Here is a 22,497-nt window from a genome sequence, read left to right as displayed (position 1 = left end):
AAAGGTGAACCAATTAATTTGGATTAAGCTTTTTGTAGGGTTTTTTTTTTTTAAGTGTTAAAAAGTTAGTAAAGGGGAGCTTATTTGGTGATGATGTATACAGTGTTAGATTTTACATTTAGCAAATATTTGCAACCCAGGCTCATTCTGAAAACGTAGTCACGCGGACGTTTCTGGCGACTGCGAAATACGTCCCGGGAGGTACGTATTTTTGCAGTTTTTGGTTTTCGCGAATCCCGTCGCTGTGTGCGCTTTTTTTGCTTCTCAAATGTCTCCCGCAAGTGACGTTTGCGCCCACGCTGTTCTCGCGTGAACCCACCAGAGGCCACTGTCGAACGACCGTCTGTCTGTCTGACTGGCTGAATGATTGACTGGGTTTACCAAATGATTGACCAAATTTACCGATTGACCCACTCGCCCCCTTACTTCCCTAAACCCAACCAACAATTTATAATTTACCGTCCAGAAAAAGAAAAGCCCTCGTCTGATTTTTACCACGTTTTCGGATTTTACCACATTCTCACCCTGTTATGAACTTGTTCACTTTATTTCTTGGATTCTGTTTTAGTCTGATTTCTGGAACCGCTCTTCCCCGGACTCGAACCCGTCGTCGTGGTCAGCTCCTCTCTGCGTCTCAAGTCCGTCGACGTACAGGTTGAGCTAACTGGACAAACTGGTTGCGGCGGGAAAGCCCTCCACACGAAGGTAAGCGGTCAGCCGGTAAGCGCTAAAAGGAACGGCATAATATCGCCCCGCAGTGTTCGCTTAAAAATGAAATGCAGCCACACGTACCTCCAGCTACATAATTCGCAGTCTCCAGAAATGTCCTCGGGACTACGTTTTCAGAATGAGCGATATTTGCGCTGAACATGCAGTGAATGCAATGCATCGAGATTCGGAATCGGGCACCTTCTTCAAAAACACTCTCGGCTGGCATTCCCCTCATGATCGCTGTCATCGGCGCCATTATATGTAACTTTAGGTGGGGTGTGCAAACCTGTGTACTTTTCATTCTTCAGCCATTTGCATTTCCCACAGTCACAAAAGCTCCCTGTCATCTGACAGCGGGAAAGAGTGATTTGGGGGGGGGGCTGCTGTCCTGCATAGTTTAGTTCCAATTAGCTTCAACAAACCTACCAGGAAGTTTCTATTATACCTAGAAAGAGCTTTTTTAGCTGGTTCATGTGTGTTTAATTGGGGTTGGAACTAAAATATGTAGGACACCGGCCCTCCAAGACTGAGTTTGGACAACCCTGCTTTAGCGCTAACTATTGAAACGCTGTTATCATTGCATGTCTATAACCGCCACCTATAGGCAGAGAGTGAATTTGCATTGTTATGCCTGAATGTCCACTGTTTTAGTTTTGTAAAAAAATCTTAATGTAGCATTATTTAACAAAACTAAACTCAGGTCATTATGTTTTTACTTCATATGTTAAAACTCTACAATCTAACTTAATTAAAAAAATTCTAATACATTCATGTTATTAACAAACCATTAACTAAGACTTTTGCCTCAATAAACTCCTAATTTGCTGCTTATTAAAGGGCTATGAAACCCAGGGTGTTATCCCACCTCTAGACCTCTAGTCTAGTTTGAAAAAAGACAGGAAAGTGGGTGAGCCCAGCTTTGTTTAGGTGGGAGTGTTGAGTGGCTAAAGAGGGAAAGGTTTGCCTGAAAAGAGGAGTTTCATTACATGAACGCGCTGATTTTCACAGAGGCAACACAAATACAGATGCAGGGGAGATAGACACTGATTACGTTTACATGGACATCAGTAATAGAATTATTTGCCTTAATCTGAATAAGACAGTAATATGATTAAGATGTTCACTAAGAGTTGTTTACTAAGATGGTAATAGTTTGATTAATGTGTTTACATGTTTACATTCGGAGAGCAGCATTTACAGCAGATCTTTCAGTCCATAATATTGTAGTGATATTACTGTAAACTTAACATAACGAAATCATTTTGACTAAGGTATGTATTTAAAAACTGAAAGAGTACTACTGACGATACTAACTAGCTTTTCCATCTGAATAAACATAAACAAAGAACACTGATCGCACTCTTACTAAATCTGTAGACAGCACAATAAACACCAATTGGAACCATAGCTGCGTCTGAAACCGCATACTTCCATACTATACAGTACGCTAAAATCAGTATGCGAGCCGAGTAGTATGTACGAATTCATAGAATACAAAAATCAGTATGCGAGAAGTACCCGGATGATTTACTACTTCCGGCGAGATTCTGGATTGCGCATCCGACGCAACTGACGCAGGTATGTCACGTGACCATGACAAAATGGCGGCTGTAGTATGTCCGAATTCAATTCATACTTTTCACATTCATACTGTATATAACGTACTTTTCTAACAGCCGAGTAGTACGTTTAAATTCAAATGTAGTACCTACTGAGTAGTAGGCGGTTTCAGACGCAGCCTATGTCTTTTTTTAAAGAAGATGAGTGGCAAATCCGGATTTCACCATTTCCAGATTTAAAAAGCTCTCGGGTAAAAAATTTTCCTTACAAACATATTTTTGTCGTGTGTTAGCAGACCACTGTAATCCACAAATGTTGGTTCACACGCAAGCGGTGCTCTCATCACGGAAAAATGAAAACAAAACCTTCGTTGCGCCACATTTTAAACAACACTGTCGACCCATGTCTCCAAACAATTCTTCTTCGTCCACTTGTTTTAATTACGATTGGCAACACAACGTGGTGTCTCTCTGAACACTGTAACAGGTATATCATGCATATTAATGAAGTTGCATCTCATTCACAATAGAGCGCACTGATTGGTTCGAACCAAGTCTTTCTTGTGAGTTTATACTGAAAACTCAAAGACTTTACATTGTACTGGCCGGTACAGACATCCAATCTCCATGTTGGAATTTACACAAGGATCTCATTGCTGTAACGCAGCTACAAAATTTATTTTCAAACCGGAAGAATGAATTTGATCGAAATAACCCAAAAACAACCAATATTCACTTTTTTGTGAATTATATGTGTCCTAATAGTGTTTTTAGCAACGTGGGACATATAACTGCCAAAATCTCCAAAAATGTGTTTTGGCGTTAAACAATAACCGTTTGCAAGGTATACCGCGGTCTGGAAAAGTGAAGGTTTTAAAACTACCTAAATTTTCTGCTATTTCGTCCCTATTGTATATGTAAGTTTGTTTCTTTTTACATTTTAAGTTTTTTAGTATCTCCAGCAGTTACAGTATCTCCAGCACAAAAGATCTCCACACATGCCTTTCAAGCTGAAAGAAATCCGTGTATTTGACACTTATGCAGATGATGTCAATGATTCATTTGAATTACTTAGCCTGACATGTTTTCTACTCCAAAATATTTTAAAAAGTTTCTCAAAATAAAATATATTGTGTTCAAAGAGGAAAAAAGTTTTAGTTAAAAATGAATATATTTTAGAGGTATAATCACAATACTGTAAAACTGTGAAACCGTGATATTTTTATCCAAGGTTTTCATATAGAGTGGAGGAACTATGACATCAATTTGTATGCAAAAACCCGATAGCGAGTTAGCATTTTAGCAGTTCCGGTTCCCTCCTCCCAAAGTCAATGGGTATTTTGAATGGGATTTCAGTAAAATCGCTTAAATAAGGTCCGTGGCAAACACAAACTCAAGATACTTTCACGTTTTGTTCAACGACATAAAACACATCAGTTACACCTCATTTTTGATTTTTTAAATCGGTTACGCATCTTAAAAAAGACGGTTGCTATCAAGTTGCTAAATGGGACTACAGGCGGCGTCTGAGACATACGTCATCGAGTTTAACTGGTCTGGAGTGCAGCACGCTTGGTTTGGGCATTTGGATTTGTCTGTTATTGAAGTATTTTCATGAATAGTATTTTATAGTTCGTAGTATTTTTTTCTAATTAGGAATTCATATTGTGTGTAGATAATTCCTTCACTTGTAAAGACTGTTAAGACATTAGTCTGCTCTTAGTAATGCAAACGTGTGAATAAATGTGTAAGAAATACACACATATAAACTGTCATTTTAACGTGGTCAATACATTTTTCGTCGTTTTTTTCTTCATCTGAACACATTTAACTCTTCATAACTGCAGTGTTTACACTCCTCCTTAAAAATGTATAGCAGATGTGACTGTATGGACTGCTTTTCGCTGTACTTTGTGACAAAAAAGAATATTGAATGTTGTTCTGTGTCCATGATGGGACTTGCAGGCGTATAGACTTGTCCCACGCCTCATTTCTGTCATCTGTTAAGGTAAGCGGGCTGTACGCACGCGAGCGATACACTTATTTAAATATGTCTGATGGTAATACCGTGTAGGCACATTTACACATATAGTTTTAAAACTTTTACAACAACCGTAAAGCAAAACAAAATGAATTTCCCACGTAAAAAACTATTCAAAAGGCACGTAGGTCTATGTGTTTTTGTGTATTTATTTGTTTATAATATATAGCGTGGATTATAATATAATAAACTGAGAGAGTAAATATTTGTCATGGACCATATTTCTAAAAATAAGCTTGAGAAGTTGTCTGTAGCAGGGTGGTGCTGACGTCACAGGCGAGTGCCCTGAAGGCACTGTAGTCCGTTTATAGCCTAATGTTAGCTTTTCAATTCTTGCGTTCGCGTTTAAGACCCAAAAGTAATAAAAGTTGTATTTTATGTGAGGATTATCCGGTTGGACAAAACGTGTAAGTGTAATGAACTGTGTTTGAACACAGAGCTTATTATTTGCAATCTTCGAAAAGCCTATGGGAAAATCCTATAGGGATTTTATCGAGGGAATCAGTTTTATGCTAGCAGCCGACTCGCCTACAAGGTGACGTCATAGTTCCTCCGCTCTATTGTTAGAATCTTATACTGGCCCATGCCTAATAGGGATGTAGAAAGAGATCATGTGGAATATATACTTTTTATATCTTAGGTAATAAGTCACCAGTTAATAGTGAAATTTAGTTCCTAAATTAAAGTGTTACTGATTTGTTTCTATATTGGAATTGGGCACTAACACTAAGCTGTCCTTGCTCTCTCTTTTAAAATCCCAGCTTCTCTAGACTAAACAAAGATTAGTCTAAAACATCCTCAATATCTCTTAAACTGTGCTGCCATAAAGAAGCTTGTGCATGGAGATCTGAATTAACAGCAAGTGACAAGCCTCACTGCGTGTCTACAGATATCCAGTCAAGCGGTGTCACTCTCACATGGAGACATTAAAAATTGACTGACAATCAGTCACAGTGAATCGCATCATCTGGATGCAAGACCAGACGCCGGCTCGCTCTCACAAACAACACAGTAATTAAATCCAAACCCCTGTGCATTGTGTGCATGATGTCAAAAGCAGAACAAAGAAAATTCAGAACTTGGACTCACCTCAGTTTCACTAGCAGGACTCTGAACCTGCAGAGGAGCAGAAAAGCAATAAAATCACTTGCATTATCACTGTGTTTTATTACATATATCATAACCTATCAAAACAGTCAGAGAGGTATCAATCTTTTACAATCTACATGCAATTTATTAAAGGCACAATCAGCACAAAAATAAAAAAGACCTCATTTAAAATCCCTCATGTGGTTTAAAACCTTTATGGGTTTCTTTCTTCTGTTGAACACAAAAGAAGAGATTTTGAAGAATGCTGGTTGCTGGGATCTACTGACTTACATAGTAGAAAAACAAATTACTATGCAAGTCAATGTGTACCAACTGCCAGGATTCTTCAAAATTTGTTCAACAAAAGAAAGAATCTCAAATAGGTTTTCAACAAATGAAGGGTGAGAAAAAGGACCGAATTTTTATTTTTTGGTGAACTATCTCTAAGCATACAGTGCATCCGGAAAGTATTCATAGCGCTTCACTTTTTCCACAGGTTTTATCTTACACCCTTGTTCTAAAATTGATTAAATTAATTTATTTCCTCAAAGTTCTACACACAATACCCCATAATGACAATGTAAAAAAAGATTTTTTTAATTGTTGCAAATTTATTAAAAATAAAAAACCTGAAAAATCACATGTACAGAAGTATTCACAGCCTTTAAGCAATACTTTGTTGATGCACCTTTTTGATGCAGTAATTACAGACGCAGGTTTAGGGGTGGGGTTAAGTGACACAGCTCTATTTAAAAATGCTTTCATATAAATAAAATTGTATGTATTTATCATGATTAAACAATGAGAATTAAGTATTCTAAAGAACTTATTGAGATGTATTTATGTATGCATGTATGTATGCATTTACAAATAACTTATGAGCAATTCCAGCATTATGGATGTGACATTTGCAGTAATGAGTAAAACTCAAAACATAAACGCACAGAAAAAGTTTATGTTAACATTATATTGAAACATCTCTTTATATTGTCCAAAACAACTAACCACAGAGTTATGTGATCAGAAAAATATCAATCTGTAAATCTTTTTAATATATTAAATGAGGAAAATAAACATGCGTAATGGATGTGACAAAAAAGTCTGTGAGTTTACAGTCTACAACATACTTTGTAGAAATTCTGTGAATTAAACTGCACAACAAAAGGATAAGTGTCGGCTCTTTGTAGAACAAAAATGATTGATTTTATTTAATTTGACATTTTTGCAAAGGAAAATGCTGTGTTTTGGATGTGAAATTGCCACTTGTGTGAGTTTGGTAAATCAAATCAAATTGTTTGAAAACACTGACAGAGACATTTTTGAGTATCTATACCAGGCATGGGCAAACTTGATCCTGGAGGGCCGGTGTCCCTGCAGACTTTTGCTCTAACACTAATCAAACACACCTGAACACCCTAATTAGTGTCTTCAAGATCACTAGAAAGCTACAAGCAGGTGTGTTTGATTAGGGTTGGTGCAAAACTATGCAGGGACACCGGCCCTCCAGGATCGAGTTTGCCCATCCCTGATCTATACAGTACTGTAATATAGAAGAACACACAATTTTTTTTTAAAGGGTTTTGCTATTTTGGTGACAACTACATTTTTTTCATGGCAAGGTTGACATTTGCATGGAATTGCTCTTCTACATTTTTCTGAAAAGTATATTTGAGCAAATCCAGCGTTATGGATATGACATTTGCAGTAAAAACTCAAAACATAACTTCACATAGAAAGAATATGCTAACATTATATTGACACATCTGTTTATATTTTCCAGAACAACTAACCACAGAGTTATGGGATCAAAAAAAATAATTATCTGTAAACATGTCTTGTACTTTAAATGAGGAAACTAAACATGCGTTATGGATGTGACCAAAAAAATCTGTGAGTTTACAGTCTACAACATACTTTCTAGAAATTCTGTGAGTTAAATTGCACAACCCAAAAGAAACAATGCTAATCAAAAGGATAAAAGTTGGCTCACTATAGAACTAAAATGATTGATTTTATTTTATTTAATATTTTGGCATTTATGAGGAAAAAGTGTCGTTAAGGACATGACACCTCTTCATTATGGATGTGACGGATGTGAAATTTCTATTTGTGTGACTTTTGTAAATCAAATGTAATAGTTTGAAAACATTGACAGAGACGTTTTTGAGTATTTCTAAAGTACTGTAAAATACTTGCTTACACAAACAACTTAGAAACGGTTTCCGTATTTTGGTGAAAACTTGACATTTACATGGAATTGCTCATATGTTTATGTATTTCGATTTATTCATATTACGTTTTTAGTAGTCACAGCACACTTAGCAATCTTTGCTAATCTCACCTTGTCATAAAAGTAGTACTATTTGATATTTTGCTCACACTTTACAATAGGGTTCCATGTTAAATTACTAACACGAACAAATAATGGGGTGGCGTGCTAGTGCAGTGGGTATTGCTGTTGCCTCACAGCAAGAAGGTTGCTGGCTCGAGCCTTGGCTGGGTCAGTTAGCATTTCTGTGTGGAGTTTGCATGTTCTGTGGGTTTCCTCCGGGTGCTCCGGTTCCCCCCACAGTCCAAAGACATGCACTATTGGTGAATTGGGTATAATCGTCCGTAGTGTATGTGTGTGAATGAGTGTATATGGGTGTATCCCAGTGATGGGTTTTAGCTGGAAGGGGATCCGCCGCGTAAAACATATGCTGGATAAGTTGACGGTTCATTCCGTTGTGGCGACCCCTGATTGATAAAGGGACTAAGCCGAAAAGAAAATGAATAAATGAATGATGAACAACAAATAATGAACAACACATTTATTACAGTATTTATTCATTTTTGTTAATGTTGTTTAATGAAAATACAGTTGTTCATTATTAGTACAACTCACAGTACATTAATCTTAAAAAACACCACTTTAGATTTAATAATGCATCAGTTATAGTATCTATGATTAATAAATGTTAGTATTGTGACTCTTAGTTCATGTTAGTAAATATATTAACTAGTAGTGGGCCGTTATCGGCGCTAACGTGCTGCCTTAACGCGAAACTCTTATCGCGCGATAAAAAAATATCACCGTTAATCTATTCTCAAAGTTGGGTTGGGAGCTGGGTCTATTCTACGCCAGCTATACTAACTTTCACCTTGATATTTTAGCGCAGATGTATACCTGACCGGTGAGCCGTCTGACAAAAAAGTGCCCTTCTGAATCAAATCAGCAGGATGCCTGACTTTAACTGTAGTTCGTCAGTTTCACTTTAAATCATGAACATTTCATTCATTATCCCGTGACAAACTGGGGTATTAGACGCAAACAAGGAGTAAAGGACTGGCGAGAGTGTTATGGAATGTAATAACGCTCGTCAAAAGGAAAGAAGAAAAACTACCGCATTTTGCGATGTGTGTGTGTGTGGTCCTTTACTGACAGCCGCCTGTGTGGATCTTGTTGGAAAATATGGCGAAAAGTCCTATATGACGGTAATAGTTTGATTGCAGTGTTTACTTCAGTAATGCCACTAATAAATGCTTACTCCACATGTCTTAATTCCATTTTTGTTTAGTTGAGTTATGACTAAAGCCCCGGTCAGATTAACGAAATATATAACGAAACTGGTTTCAAAAATATATTTTTTCCAAGAAACATATATGAATTATATTTTGGATTGTGCCCGCCCAACTGTGCGATGATGATTTGTTCCGCTCCATTGAAATTAAGGATTTAATTACTTCTTCACTGCTTCACAGCTGCTGATGTTCTTTCATTTCATGTTCAGGCAAGGGAGTGTTTAATAGCAACATTGGCAGAAAAATATACATTTATATTTCAAAGAAAATATATTAATATTAAAAAGGAAACGTTTGATCCTATCAATGTCATAACGAATGCCTTTAAATAGTTATTAGTTGTCAGCCAGCATCAGTGTTTATTGAGATTGAAGTTAATTAAATTAAATGTTATAGCAACACTCCAATACACCACTTATCTCGTTTTTGAGTGCGACTTGTAAAAAGCATTTACGTCCTTGTCCTTTTTATGAGCCTTTTTCCAAAACTTTAAAGACACCTGACTCTTCATTTGATAAACACTTAATTCGCGACACACAATTTTAAGTTAAGTCATTTAATTCATTTAAGTCATAATTTTACATACCAATTGCAGTAAAAAAAGATAAAAAATATATTTCAAATTGCATGTTGCATTTAGTAGGCCTACTGGCCTAAATAAGCTTTTGCATCAACAAATTCTGCATCTATTTTTAGGTGTGCCAGATGCCTCTTTGGGTGGCACCGGCACACCCGTTGCTACGTCCCTGTTAAAAAGGAATCATAAGTTTGATCCTATTCTAACGAATGCCCTTAAATAATGTAGTTAGTTGTCTGCAAGCATTAGTGTTTTTGAAATTAAAATAAGATTAAAAAAATTTTAATTGAGATAATATATATATTTATATATATATATATATATATATATATATATATATATATTTTTTTTTTTTTTTGTTATAGCAACATTTGTGACTGCTTTGAAATTACGCGGGTCATAGACGTCACAGCCAGGATGACTGATCGTGAAGGAACGTGTAGTCTGGCACATTTGCTACCCACGACAAGTCAAGATTTTATCAAGAAGAAGAAGAAAAAAAAAGAAAAAAAAAATTAATAAATAAATTTAAAAAAAAATAATAATAATAATAATAAATAAATTAAAAAAATAAATCGCATGATCTGACATAGTGACTTTCATAACCGACAATAAAAATCATGTAATCTGACCGGGGCTTTAGTCACATTAAGGTAATCAAAAATCGCTTAAAATCGAGTATTGCTTTAATCATATTAAAATCGTATTAAAGTATTGTTGCCCATGTAAACATACTCAATGTTTGACACACCGTCAAAGCTTTGTGAACTTGGCTTTGCGAAGCAGCATTTTCTGTATGTACACATCAAAAGCAAGTATGAAATCGCTGTTTCGAGATTATGTAGGCCTCCAGTCCAAAATTCATGTTTAACTGAATAAACAGTTAGTAAACACAAGTACATCTTATAAAACATAATTTATTTTCATCACCAATAATCATAGTAGAACAGTGTCTCAAGCAGTTTGTGATGCGTTTTGGACACAGGAGATGAGCCCCTGGTCTAATGCGCCACCTGGCTTGAGAAACCCATTCTCAAAGACTTATAATTTGGGTAGCACACATATTCTGAATGCCTTCGGCAGAATTCAAATGAGCCATTTTAATCTATCCCCACCTATAATATTAACTAACAATATATAATGAAAGCTTATTGTAAAGTGTGATCAATATTTTAGTAACATTATTCAATATTTTGTCAATGAATACAACAAATGCACGTTTTCAATGTTTTTTTTTACTTTTAAAACTATAATCAAATATAAATGGGCTCAACACTAACTAACAGACACTTAGATATAAAGAGCAACAAAAATCCCATTTTGATTTCATAAGGTTTTGATTAAGCACAACACGTGATTCAGAAGATCAGATGCACAAATAGTATCTTACATCATAAAGTTTTAATCAAATTTTTGAAGGACAAAGATTTATTCTTCTTTGACCTGCTTTATCTCTCTCTCACTCACACACACACACACACACACATCCGCATTCAGGGCACCAGCTGCAGCTAAGCGGCCAGTGACTTATGATGGTCAGAAAAGGCCCTCTGGGACACAGATCACTGGCATCGGTTCAGCTAACATCGAGGGCTACAGCTAAATGTACCAGCCCAGTGGATTCAACCGGCGCACCAGAAACAATTCAACCGACCGCTGGATCTCTGCCAGTGATGCTGTGTTCAATCTGTCCCTTAGCTCAGGCAGATCATCACAAAAACATAATTTTTTTTATTGTTTTAAATGTTAACAATTTAAAAATAAATATTTGTTTAAACAAAAACTAATATAAAATGTAAAATCAATTATATTAAATCAATATTACACATTAAATCTAAAAATGGCAAAAATATAAAATAAAAAACAACTAAACCTCAAACTATTAATAAAAACTACAATTGTATTAAATGTTAAATAACATTCGGTGAAAAATCTGCTAATTATTATAACTAATTGGGTCACTAGAGTTATTAATTGTTGGGTTACTAACAAGACTCCCATAATAACCATTAGAGATTTGTTATTTGCTGCTAATTAATAGTTAGCAAGGTAGTAATTTAGTTTAGATATTGATTACCAATATGACCATGCAGAGTATGTACTTTAAAATAGTATATTTATTATTATAGTACTAATAAACAGCCATGTTAATAATAATCAGAACTAGTTATCAATGAGACAATAAAGTTCCATGTTAGTTAAGAGTAACATGAGATAAAAATAAACAAGAATAAACGAATAATAAACAATACTAGTACTGAATTTATTTATCTACTAATGCATAATTCGATTCCAAATTTGTGCTTGTTAACAAAAGTTAATCCACTGTGTTGTTCACAAGATCTAACAATGAATGGATTTACTATTATTAACTAAAGTTAGCAAAGAGTAATAAATACTGTTAAAAATTCCAACATTTTTATGGTAAAATGCCCTTTATCACATTTTAATTTTACAGTGTGACAATTTTTACTGTACATTTACAGTAATTTATTAGCATTTTACACTAGCAGAACAAAAGTCTTTAGCTAGTCTTTAGCTACAATAGAAGTACTTGATTACTTTGATTACAGTAAAATACAGCAAATTCCTAATATGCAGTAAGCTACTGTAAAAGTTTTTAAATGACCCACAATGCAGTGCATAGTACAGTAGCAAACTGTGAAGAATGTATGTGGTATTTTACTGGAGTTTTTGCAGTAAATAACTGTAAAACTGTGGCAAAGTCTAACTGTAATGTGAGGACACTAACAACGTAGTTGAGGATCCAAATGGAGGTTTATTATGAGAATGGTCAGACAGGCAACGGTCAACAGGGTCAAACAGGGTCAAACAGGTACCTGTAGGCAAATCCAGAAGAGTGGTCAAATAACTAGGGTTGGGTATCGTTTGGGGTTATTTCGATACCGGTGCTAAATCGATACTTTTAAAATGGTACCGGTGCCAAAATGGTGCCTGAACTGATGCTTTTTAGCCACCAAATTATTTGACAAAAAAGAATTGTAATCATTATAATTGAACAATATAAATATATATTTATAATATGTTTAAAGTAAACATCAATTCATATTTTATATATTTGAATTGCATTAATATATTTCTTTTGATCATTTGTTTGTTAGCATGAATGCAAGATTTGCATTATATTATTAACATTACATTATCTTACTACTAACCAGTGGAGAGGTTAGTAGATCATCAAAATATTTTTTTTCTGGGTTTGGGGATTGTGACTACTTTTACATGGACATCAGTGATCTAATGATTTGCCTTAATCTAAATAAGACAATAATATGATTCAAGTGTTTACATAAGTTGCTTTTTGATTGCTACATTCATGATTCCCAGTTACATGTTATAGCACATAGATCCATGAACGTCATTGCATCACCAGCCTAAAAATGTTTCCTTCTCAGGTTGTGTCTGTGGTCCTTTAAGATAATCAAAAATCACTGTTTACGTCGGAGACTCTTGATTAGAGTATTGTCTTAAATTAAAATAAGAGTATTGGTGTCCATTAGGCTTGGGCGATAATACCGTAATATGGTATACCGCGGGATCTAAAAATAGCAACGGTGTCAGTTTCAACACCGTTATACCGTCATAAAAAACAATGCACTTATATAGGAGACAAGTATTAAATATTATTTTTTAATGCCTAAAAATGCGTACGTCACCACGGGACAATGTGGAGGAGGGAGAGAGAGAGAGGTGAGGTAAGATGGCGAGTCGCGCACCAAGTGACCTGGTCTCGAAAAAAGAACACAACCTCTGCAGTTTGGCAGTATTTCGGGTTTCGACCGAACGAGAAGGGAGACGTGGTAAATACGAACTAGTGGTCTGCATTCCCGCTGCTGTACCGCGGGAGCCGCGGGACCAAACTAGATTTCTTGCGGTGCGGGAATAAATTTCCGAATCTGGGCGCCGCGGACAGCCGCTGACTTGCAAATTATAAAATGCATGGTGCTGCGTGGCGCGACACTGCTCGTCGCCGAGCGGCGCTTCTGGTGTGCGACCTGCTTTACATTCTTGTCCTAGCACCAGTGGCACTGGAATTAAGCACCAAAATTCATATGCTGATTCGGTCCGGTGCATACCGGTTCCAAAATTACCGGTGCCATAATGGCACCGGGTTTCGGTACCCAACCCTACAAATAACAGGGGAATGGTCAGTAGAGATGTCAAGCAACGTAAACAAACAGAACAAAGCAAGGGTCAAACACGGCAAGACAAGACAAAGGATACGAGTCGTAATGTCACAAAACAGTTAAACAAGACTCAGCAACTGGTGTGTGTGTGTGTGTGTGTGTGTGTGTGTGTGTGTGTGTGTGTGTGTGTGTGTGTGTGTGTGTGTGTGTGTGTGTGCGTGTGCGTGTGTGTTGCTTTTAAAGTCCATGTAATCAATTCTGAACAGCTTCAGCTGTGTGTGTTAACAATCAGCTGAAAACCGGAACAGGTGTGAGTGTGTGGTGCATGACAGGATTTGTAGTCCATATGGTGACAGATTTGTAGTCCTGACAAAGTGAATGATTCCCAGCGATCGACAAGTCTGGATTGCAGGTGACTGTGACACTAATAGTGACCACGTATATTTGGGAGCACATTTTAACATATATATCACAAAATACTTTCAAAATTATTCGAAGTGATTTTTTTCATGCATCACTCTGCAGTCTTCATAAACAAGATAATTAAATAACTTAAACTCAAAATAATCTTCCTTGTTAATTTATTTGACAAGTAACTTTGTACTGGTGTAGGATAACACATTTCTAACATTCAAGTACATCAAGGCACATTGTTGCACTTGTAAACTTTAACAGATAGGCCTACAGTTGAGGTCAATTTATTTTGCCCTCCCATTCATTTAAAATAATGTTTCTGAAAATTTTCACAGTGTTTCCTAAAAAACATAATTATTCTGGAGTCATAATAAGTCCTATTTTTTATTGTTTATTTCGTGAATAAAAGCAGTTATTAATTTAAATAAAAATAAGGTCAGTATTATTAGCCTCCTTTATATTTACTGTATATTTTTGATTTACACAACAAATCAGTTTTAAAATAATTTGACTAATTATTTCAACTTTCGTAGTTAACTGATTAAGTATTTAAATTACACTTTAATCTGAATAAAAGACTATAAAATACCTAAAGGGACTTTGTCTGAATACAACTGTCTTGCAAAATAACTAGTAAAATGTTATGCACTCACTGTCACTATGGGGTAGATAAAAAAGTAGATATTAGAAATTAGTTATTTAAACTATTATGTTTAAAAATGTGCTGTAAATAAAAAGTAAAATTGAATGAAAGCAAAACTAAACGAGTTGAATATGACTTACATGAGCATGACTGAAAACTACATTTGATCAATGTGTTACATCTGTTCTTTGGTACTTGCCGACTGTTTGTAAATTCAATACTGCATTTCCTAACGTAAAACTAAGTACACTAGATTTCTGATTAATAACGGTCTCTGCATAGCCGGGCACTTCCTATATTAAAAGTGTTAAAATTCGCTATTGAAAACATAAGTCTAATATCATCAACAGTGGACATTTTGATAGTGTTTCACAACATGAACATGGCTGAAGTTTAATCTTTTTATTACCTGTGTCAATTTGGGCGTCAACTTCTGACGAATGCGGGGAACTGATGCGCGCAGCACCGTCATTAAGAGAGCAAGTGCCGAGAAATCAGAGGGAGCGAGTGCCCGAGGCAGCGATTGCACGTAACACCTAGAGCTCACGAGAGAGGCATTCCTTTGCCTTTTTGGGCCCTCAAATGTGTCATTAAGTTTGACATGTTTCCCCCTTACACGCAATTTTTGTAAAGCATGTTGCTGTGTCAGAATCCTTGCCTGTAAAATACGCTTTAGAACGCTTAGTTTAAGCAAATTTGATAAACGCGATCATGCGTGTTGATCTGAAGAGTCGCTCTCGCTCACCGAAAACCAGGCTGAATGCGCTGTACTGCGCGCCTTGCGTGCGTCCGTTCCCTAAGCAACAATAACAATCACCTGACATCGCCTATCCATATTCCTCAAAGTTGTTTAGAATTAAATGTTTAGAGATGGTGTGACTCAACGCCTATGTGTGCCTTTGATGCTTCTTACGTCCTTGTCGCAGCACCAGTGGCATCGAAATTAGGCACCGAAATTCATATGTTGATTTGATCCGGTACATACCGGTTACAAAGGTACTGGTGCTATAATGGCACCGGGTTTCGGTACCCAACCCTATCCTGGACCAGGCCGTATCCTGAGCAGATGCTGTGGCGGTCATGGAGGAGTGTAGCGCATGAGACCAATTGAAAGACCCCAGTGACAGACGAGTCTCCGCATTGATCCCTTGGGCCAGCCTGTACACCCACTGGTGACCTACTCACACCTGCAGCTTCTCCACGATGGACGTCAGCGTTCTCCAGCCTCCATCGCCTTGACTGCAGCTGCGCACAAGAAGTTTGGCCAGAGAATAAATGGTCGTGCCCAACAGAGTCTGGTTTCTCTTGAGGTTTTTTTCCTTCACTTTCGTCAATTGGTGAAGTTTTATTCCTTCCCACTGTTGCCACAGGCTTGCTTGCTTTTGAGACTTGTGGAGCTGTGCATCAATCGATTTGCTCGTAAATGTTTGGACTTTCAGCAGTGAAAATTAAACCATATCATATACGTTATCATTAATCATAAATGTATTAATGTTCTTGTAAACACTGTTCTTGACTGTTTGGCTGAAGTGTTACCAAAAAATGTACTGATTACAGTTTTTACTGTGTTTTGATCTAATTAATGCAGCTTATGTAAGCATATTCTGTACAGCCCCAATTGAATGGTAGTTTATATCCCTCTTTTTCTCAAAGTTTTATGAAAGTGTATATGAAATAAATATCAATTACACAAAAAGCAATAGGCAACATTCAAAAACGTAATTGTTTTATGTTCAATCCACTTAAATTTGTAAAAACAATTACGTTAAATTGATCAATTTCTGATGGGACAACATGAAGGAATTGTATGGAACCCTGAATTTTGTTTACAGTGAACAACAGAAACATCTAAAAATGAAGCAGTAATAAAAAGCACAACTCTTAATGGTCAGCAAGTATGACACACTGAAAATGACTTTGACCTGTGTCCTAAACTGAAACCTTTTTTCTGCCACCGTTTTAGTCTGCCACTAAACTGCACTGAATGTCTGCTTTTCTGATGCAAATGCATGTGTACGGATAAGTTTAAATGGAGGAAGTACCTTATAAAACATTCCTGCTGCGTATGCGCATATTGGCAAACTGTACTTTAGGGTTTGGTAAGCGTACACTGCTCTCAGCAACTTCTGGAGCCCTTTGAAGCGTGCACGTAAAGGATTATACAGGAATGCAAAGCGCAAACAGACCGCGCGAAGCTGTGAATATCTTGAGTGTGTGTCTTTCGCTCAGGACTGAACACATGGCCGAATCAACAGGATGAGAGCCAAACCTTCTCAACTCCAGCACCAGACTCTCACAGATGAAAGAGCAGAGATTTTGGCTCTGGGCCGATGCTGATGGCTGATGCTTTTTTGGGTTGATCCAATCAATTTTTTTTATATACAGGGATGAAGAGCAATTACAGTAAGAGGCTAGAGAGCACTGCTCGTTCTGGGGTCACTTAACCAACAGATTATGAAAAACAGACTAGAAAAGCCATGAAATATGCTGTGATTAATCCAGGTGTTTTGGGCTTTAAACCTCATGACCCATAATATTCTGGGATGTGTTTCCCGAACAACGATGTAACTGATGTCTTAAACTACCATAGCACGATGCCTCGTTTTGGAAATGAACAATGTAGTGCATGGTTTCCGCTACATTCATTCTTCCATGGTGGGGCACCACGGCAAGATTTATCCCGCCATGGCTACATTACAGCTTCTCATTCAAAACATCTCTTTTTTTTTAATTGCGGGTGATAAATCGCACCAAAACGTATTAAAAGTGAATTATAAGTAAATTATAACAGCGCAAACTTTTCTGTAACCGTAGTAGTGCTGTGCGTCATTTGTTTAAAGTTACGTGCTGACTGACTGACTGGCTGGCTGACTGTGACAGGTGCATGATGCGTGAGGCCAGCAAACACGACGTATAGCCGTTTTACTTTATTTCAGGACGCATTAATACCAGAGGCATTCATAAATATTCCTAGCAAATCTAATAAACGCCGGAGACATACTCGTTAAATTTTTTTAAAAATTAGATGTTTACATAAACGCACTAAATCGCACCTCAGCAGCGTTTATTTGAGAGCGCACAAGAAGATCTTGAAAAGATCTTTTAAAGCGGCTTATATTTGAGGGGACGTGTGCAAAAAGTTTTGTGCACGAGCAGAAAAAAATCGGCGTGCAAGCAAAGAGATCCGCATGCTCGTCGGCTATTACATAAATGCGATCTCGACTTCTTATCTCGACTTCTAATATGACATTCGTCATGGAACGACATGGAAATGTCATGGAAATTGTCATGGAAATAACACCATAGGTAGATGGTAGATCTGTGCAAAAAAGGCCTGCTGCCACAGCTGGAAAAAATCCTAGAGGAAACACTGTAGTGACAAGTGTTTTCCAAAACCGTAACATTAGTTTTAATGTAAAATGTCTGTAATGATGCTCTAAACGGGGTAGTGTAACAACTTTTTTAAAGAAAATCTGCATTAAATTATTATTTTTTTGTTTTGTACTAACGATATTGTTTTACAAGCACACATGGATTTTAAATCCAATATTAGTTTTGGTAAAAACATGCATTATTTTTTCATATTAATGTAAACGGCACAAATATGGCCTATATTCCCTTTGTGAACATTACATGGAGAATATATTCTATTATAAAAGTTCCTGATTCCCCCTGATTACACAGACACAGCTGGGAGCTTATGATGAACTGATTACTAAGACTATAAAAACACCTCATTCACACGCACTGTTTGCTGAGTCTTGTTATAAGTGAGCATTACGATTTGTTTCCTTGTCCTGCCTACCGTGGTTTTTACCTTTGCTTTGTTCATTGTTTTATGTTGTAATGTTTGACCATTTGCCTGCTATTCTGTCTACGCTTTTGGATTACCTGCATGCTCCTGTCTGTCCCTGATTTGACCTTTGCCTGCCAGATGAATCCCTTAACTGCATTTGGATCCTCACCTCTGTTTCCAGACACACTCATTACAAAACCAATTACAATAGCTAAAACATAGGCTAATGCCATTTAGCTTATAAATCAGATATGGTCAAATAATCTAAAAACTACTTTTATGTAGCCTATTTATTGCCATTTTTACATTTAGATTCAGAAATTATTATTATTATTATTATAATAAAGTAGAAAAATTGAGAAAAATTTTACAACTTCGACACACTCAAACCCCTGCAGAAATGTTGTAGCCTATATCTCATATACAGTACAGATACATTAAAAGAGGCTACTGTAAATGCATACCATTTTACATATACTATATTTTTCTTCACAAGATTTGGAGATTTCTGCTTGTAAATTATAGGTCACCTAGCTTTTGGTATTAGCCATGGCTTTGTTCAAAATGGCAGGAGTGCACTACGAAGGGAGCATAACTGTCAACCTGAAGTTCGCTAAAACTGATCTGTAAAAGATAACTTTGAAAGCAAATTACATGTGAGGCAGATATCTTTAAGCTTTTTTGTTATTCATTTAAATTCAATGTTTTCGAATGTATTTGAACTTTCGAAAGGAATATAGGGAAAGGGGGAAACTCGAAATAGAATACAAACAGGAACTATGCTGTTAACTACAGCTCACGTTTGCAATGCAGTTTGCGAATGTTCAATGGAACAATGGATTGAAACACCAAATCGCTGAATATAATAGTACCGAAAAAACTTACAACCTTAGTTGGCTAACAATGGTTTTCTGAAACGCACCCCAGATTAGTGGTCAACCAATTGTGAACCCTCAACTGGCACAAAAAATATATATATTTTGAAGAACATTTCTACTGTTTTTGAACCTTGCTGACTTCCATATTAAAATACACTGAGACATTTAGAAATGATTAATTCATTCATTTTCCTTCAGCTTAGACCCTTATTTATCAGGGTTCACCACAGCAGAATGAACCGCCAGCTATTCCGGCATATGTTTTATGCAGCGGATGCCCATCCAGTCGCAACCCAGTACTGAGAAACACTCAAACACTCATTCACATACACAGTCATACACTACGGCCAATTTACTCCATCCAATTCACTTATGGCTTTGCACTGTGGTGTAAACCAGAGCACCCAGAGGAAACCCACGTGAACACGGGGAGAAAATGCAAACTTCACACAGTGCTAAGCACTGAGCCACCATGCCACCACATTAAGAATTCATTCATCAATATTGTCTGGCAACAGATGAACGCTATTCTTTTTGAATGTGTCAGACTTCTAGCTGCTGTTAAATGATGACAGTAAAACTGTATTTGCACAATTTAAATATATGCTGCATAATTGATTGTTTATGATTAAAGTAATTTGCTAAATGTTATGTTTATCTTTGTGATTACAGTATGCTTGTTTTTTTTTCTAAAAATCTGAATTAGTTTAATTAATTCAAATGAGACTATACGACTACTAATATCCAAGAAAACCATCAGGGGTTTACAAACTGAAATCAGGAGAGAAGACCAGGGGGCTGTAAAGGAGTCCACTGGAATCCATGAAAATAGTTGGCATAGAAAAAAACGTGAACCCACAATTATTAAAAAAAAAAAAACTGTTTAAAGTAAAGCTTAAGACCCACTTGTTTAAAATGGCTTTTAATGCATAGTAGCACTGACATTTGTCTCTATTTTAATGTTTTGCTGCATTTTATTGACATTTCTTGTATTGTTTTTGCATTGTTTGCTTTCTAGTTGTGTTGTATAATTTGTTTTTACTGGTTTAATGCTGTAAAGGCTGTATTAATGTGCTATATAAATAAAGGTTGAATGATAAAAAAAGAATAAATTATTAATATAAAAACATTCAAATAAATAAAACAAATGATCAAATATTTTATGAATAAAATACACAAACTGGAAAACGGCAAATAATATAATAACAAAAATATATTATAAAAGAAAAAAAATAACTTTCAAATAAATAATTCAAATATATATCTCCCATACATAAAAAACAATTCTAGCAACATTTTAGCTGATTGTGCAACATCTCTATCTCTATTGAAGGTGTCAGTCTGGTTAAAAACACTTTAGTATTTACTATAAATTAATATAGTATATTTTTATGTGGGTGTCTGACAACTGAAAAAAGATCTGCTTCTGTTACTTTTTACCTTGCACTTTTTTGTTAACTTGTATTATAATTATTTAGAATATGTGTTTTCACATTCTGATTCCAATGCCTGATTATTTAATTGTTAAAATGACTATAATTAAATTAAATATTCTTTAGAATAAAATATGATGTGTTCTTTGGAAGAGTGTACTTGCACTGTGATGATGATATATTGTCATTCTGGCATTATATAATGAGTAGCATAAAATGGTCTTAAAATTGCTTAAAATAATATCGTTTATCGCAATATATTTTACAACAAAAAACAGATTTCATGACAGGCCTAATATTGTAATTATTATGAAAGTAAACGTGTAAGTAAATAAATAATATAGTACATATATAAATAGAAAAAAATTCTAATGTACCTTCACACAAAATTAATTTTTAAATAATGTTTTAGACCCATTTATACTTTATATCAGGATTTTTTATGATAAGGGGCTCCAAGATGATCATCGTTCCCTCTCTCTCACACACACACACACTATTTTTTTATAGGGATTTCCTATGATGATAGGAATTATCTTTATACTGTGTATGCTGCATTTTCTATCCATAAACCCAATCAGTACGTACAGTAGGTACATTTTTGGAGCTACAGTGTTTAAAATGTATGTAGGCAGTCACGTTTTTCCAACGAGCCTACACTGGAACTGTCCCTTTAAATATTTATGGCCTCACCAATTCTAAAGACGCGGTAACACGATGAATGCCAATGAATAAAGGTAGTAAATAAGTTGAACAGGTGGATCCACATGTCAAGCGCATTCATATGTAAAGGCCTTCCTAAAATTCATAACTAATTCAGAGGAAAATGAAAGCACTCAACTCGTGAGAAGCTAAACAAATTGATCCATCCACACCACATAGGCTACTGTATCATCATCACACACTACTAAACGTATAATGATCTACTTCACACTACAAACACTGTATCCATATAACACGAAGCCATTTTTCAAGCCAATGAGTCTGTATTAAAGCTGGAATGAATAATTAAAACATATTGTCATCCAATGGTGCTGGGGAATATGTGATGGTGGCCATGAAATGCTTCAAAGACCAGTATCTCGAACCACTGAAGCCCCTTTTCATCCCTACACGACAGCATCATGTCATTGTGTTTGAATTAACGGATACCACATTAATAAAAAAACCGAAACAGGTTCTTACCGCAGGAAGCAGCGGCTCCATCTGCGCTCCTTGATCTTTCACATCCATCCCTGATATTCTGGCTTATTTTCTTGTTCGTGTGTGGGGAATTTACTCTACGGCTACTGTAAGGAAGGCGGAGAAAATGTCATGTATACGGTTAAACGGCTTCGGAAGCGGTGTAGTAACCGTTGGTGTTTTTCGCTTTCTTCAGTCGCGCGCGTCCGTCTGTGTGCGCTCCTTCAGCGTGTCATTTGCTCTCGCGTGACGCAGCTGCGACCGGCAGCACGTGAGTTAACAGAAACCACCGGGACGTGATAGATTAATGGATGTAACACTCAGGAGACAAGCGGATACTTAAGGCTTCGGTTTAGTACAGTATTAGCCTATAGTTGTTATTTATAGAGGGCGCCGAGTACAACAAATTGCGAGCCTTAGCGCGTAAAAACGTGCTTGAGGTTATCCCTGCTGATAAATAAATAA

General features: G+C 36.3%; 1 protein-coding gene across 3 annotated transcripts in view; it reads right to left on the bottom strand.

The window, feature by feature from the left end:
• The window catches only part of slc4a10a (solute carrier family 4 member 10a), a 112,414-nt gene extending 90,166 nt beyond the window's left edge, over positions 1 to 22,248 (bottom strand). For all 3 annotated transcript variants that reach the window (XM_056468507.1, XM_056468504.1, XM_056468506.1), the window contains exons 1-2: positions 22,036 to 22,248; positions 5,401 to 5,427 (exon numbers count right to left, since the gene is read on the bottom strand). In XM_056468507.1, the coding sequence (XP_056324482.1) occupies positions 5,401 to 5,427; positions 22,036 to 22,083 (75 nt within the window). In that variant the 5' untranslated portion in view covers positions 22,084 to 22,248. The remainder of the gene's footprint in view (positions 1 to 5,400; positions 5,428 to 22,035) is intronic.
• Between the last annotated feature and the right edge of the window lie 249 nt (positions 22,249 to 22,497).

Source organism: Danio aesculapii, chromosome 11 (assembly GCF_903798145.1).
Source record: "Danio aesculapii chromosome 11, fDanAes4.1, whole genome shotgun sequence".
Taxonomy (NCBI): domain Eukaryota; kingdom Metazoa; phylum Chordata; class Actinopteri; order Cypriniformes; family Danionidae; genus Danio; species Danio aesculapii.
The sequence above is the reverse complement of the archived record's forward strand: the minus strand, read 5'-3'. Positions and strand labels throughout refer to the sequence as shown.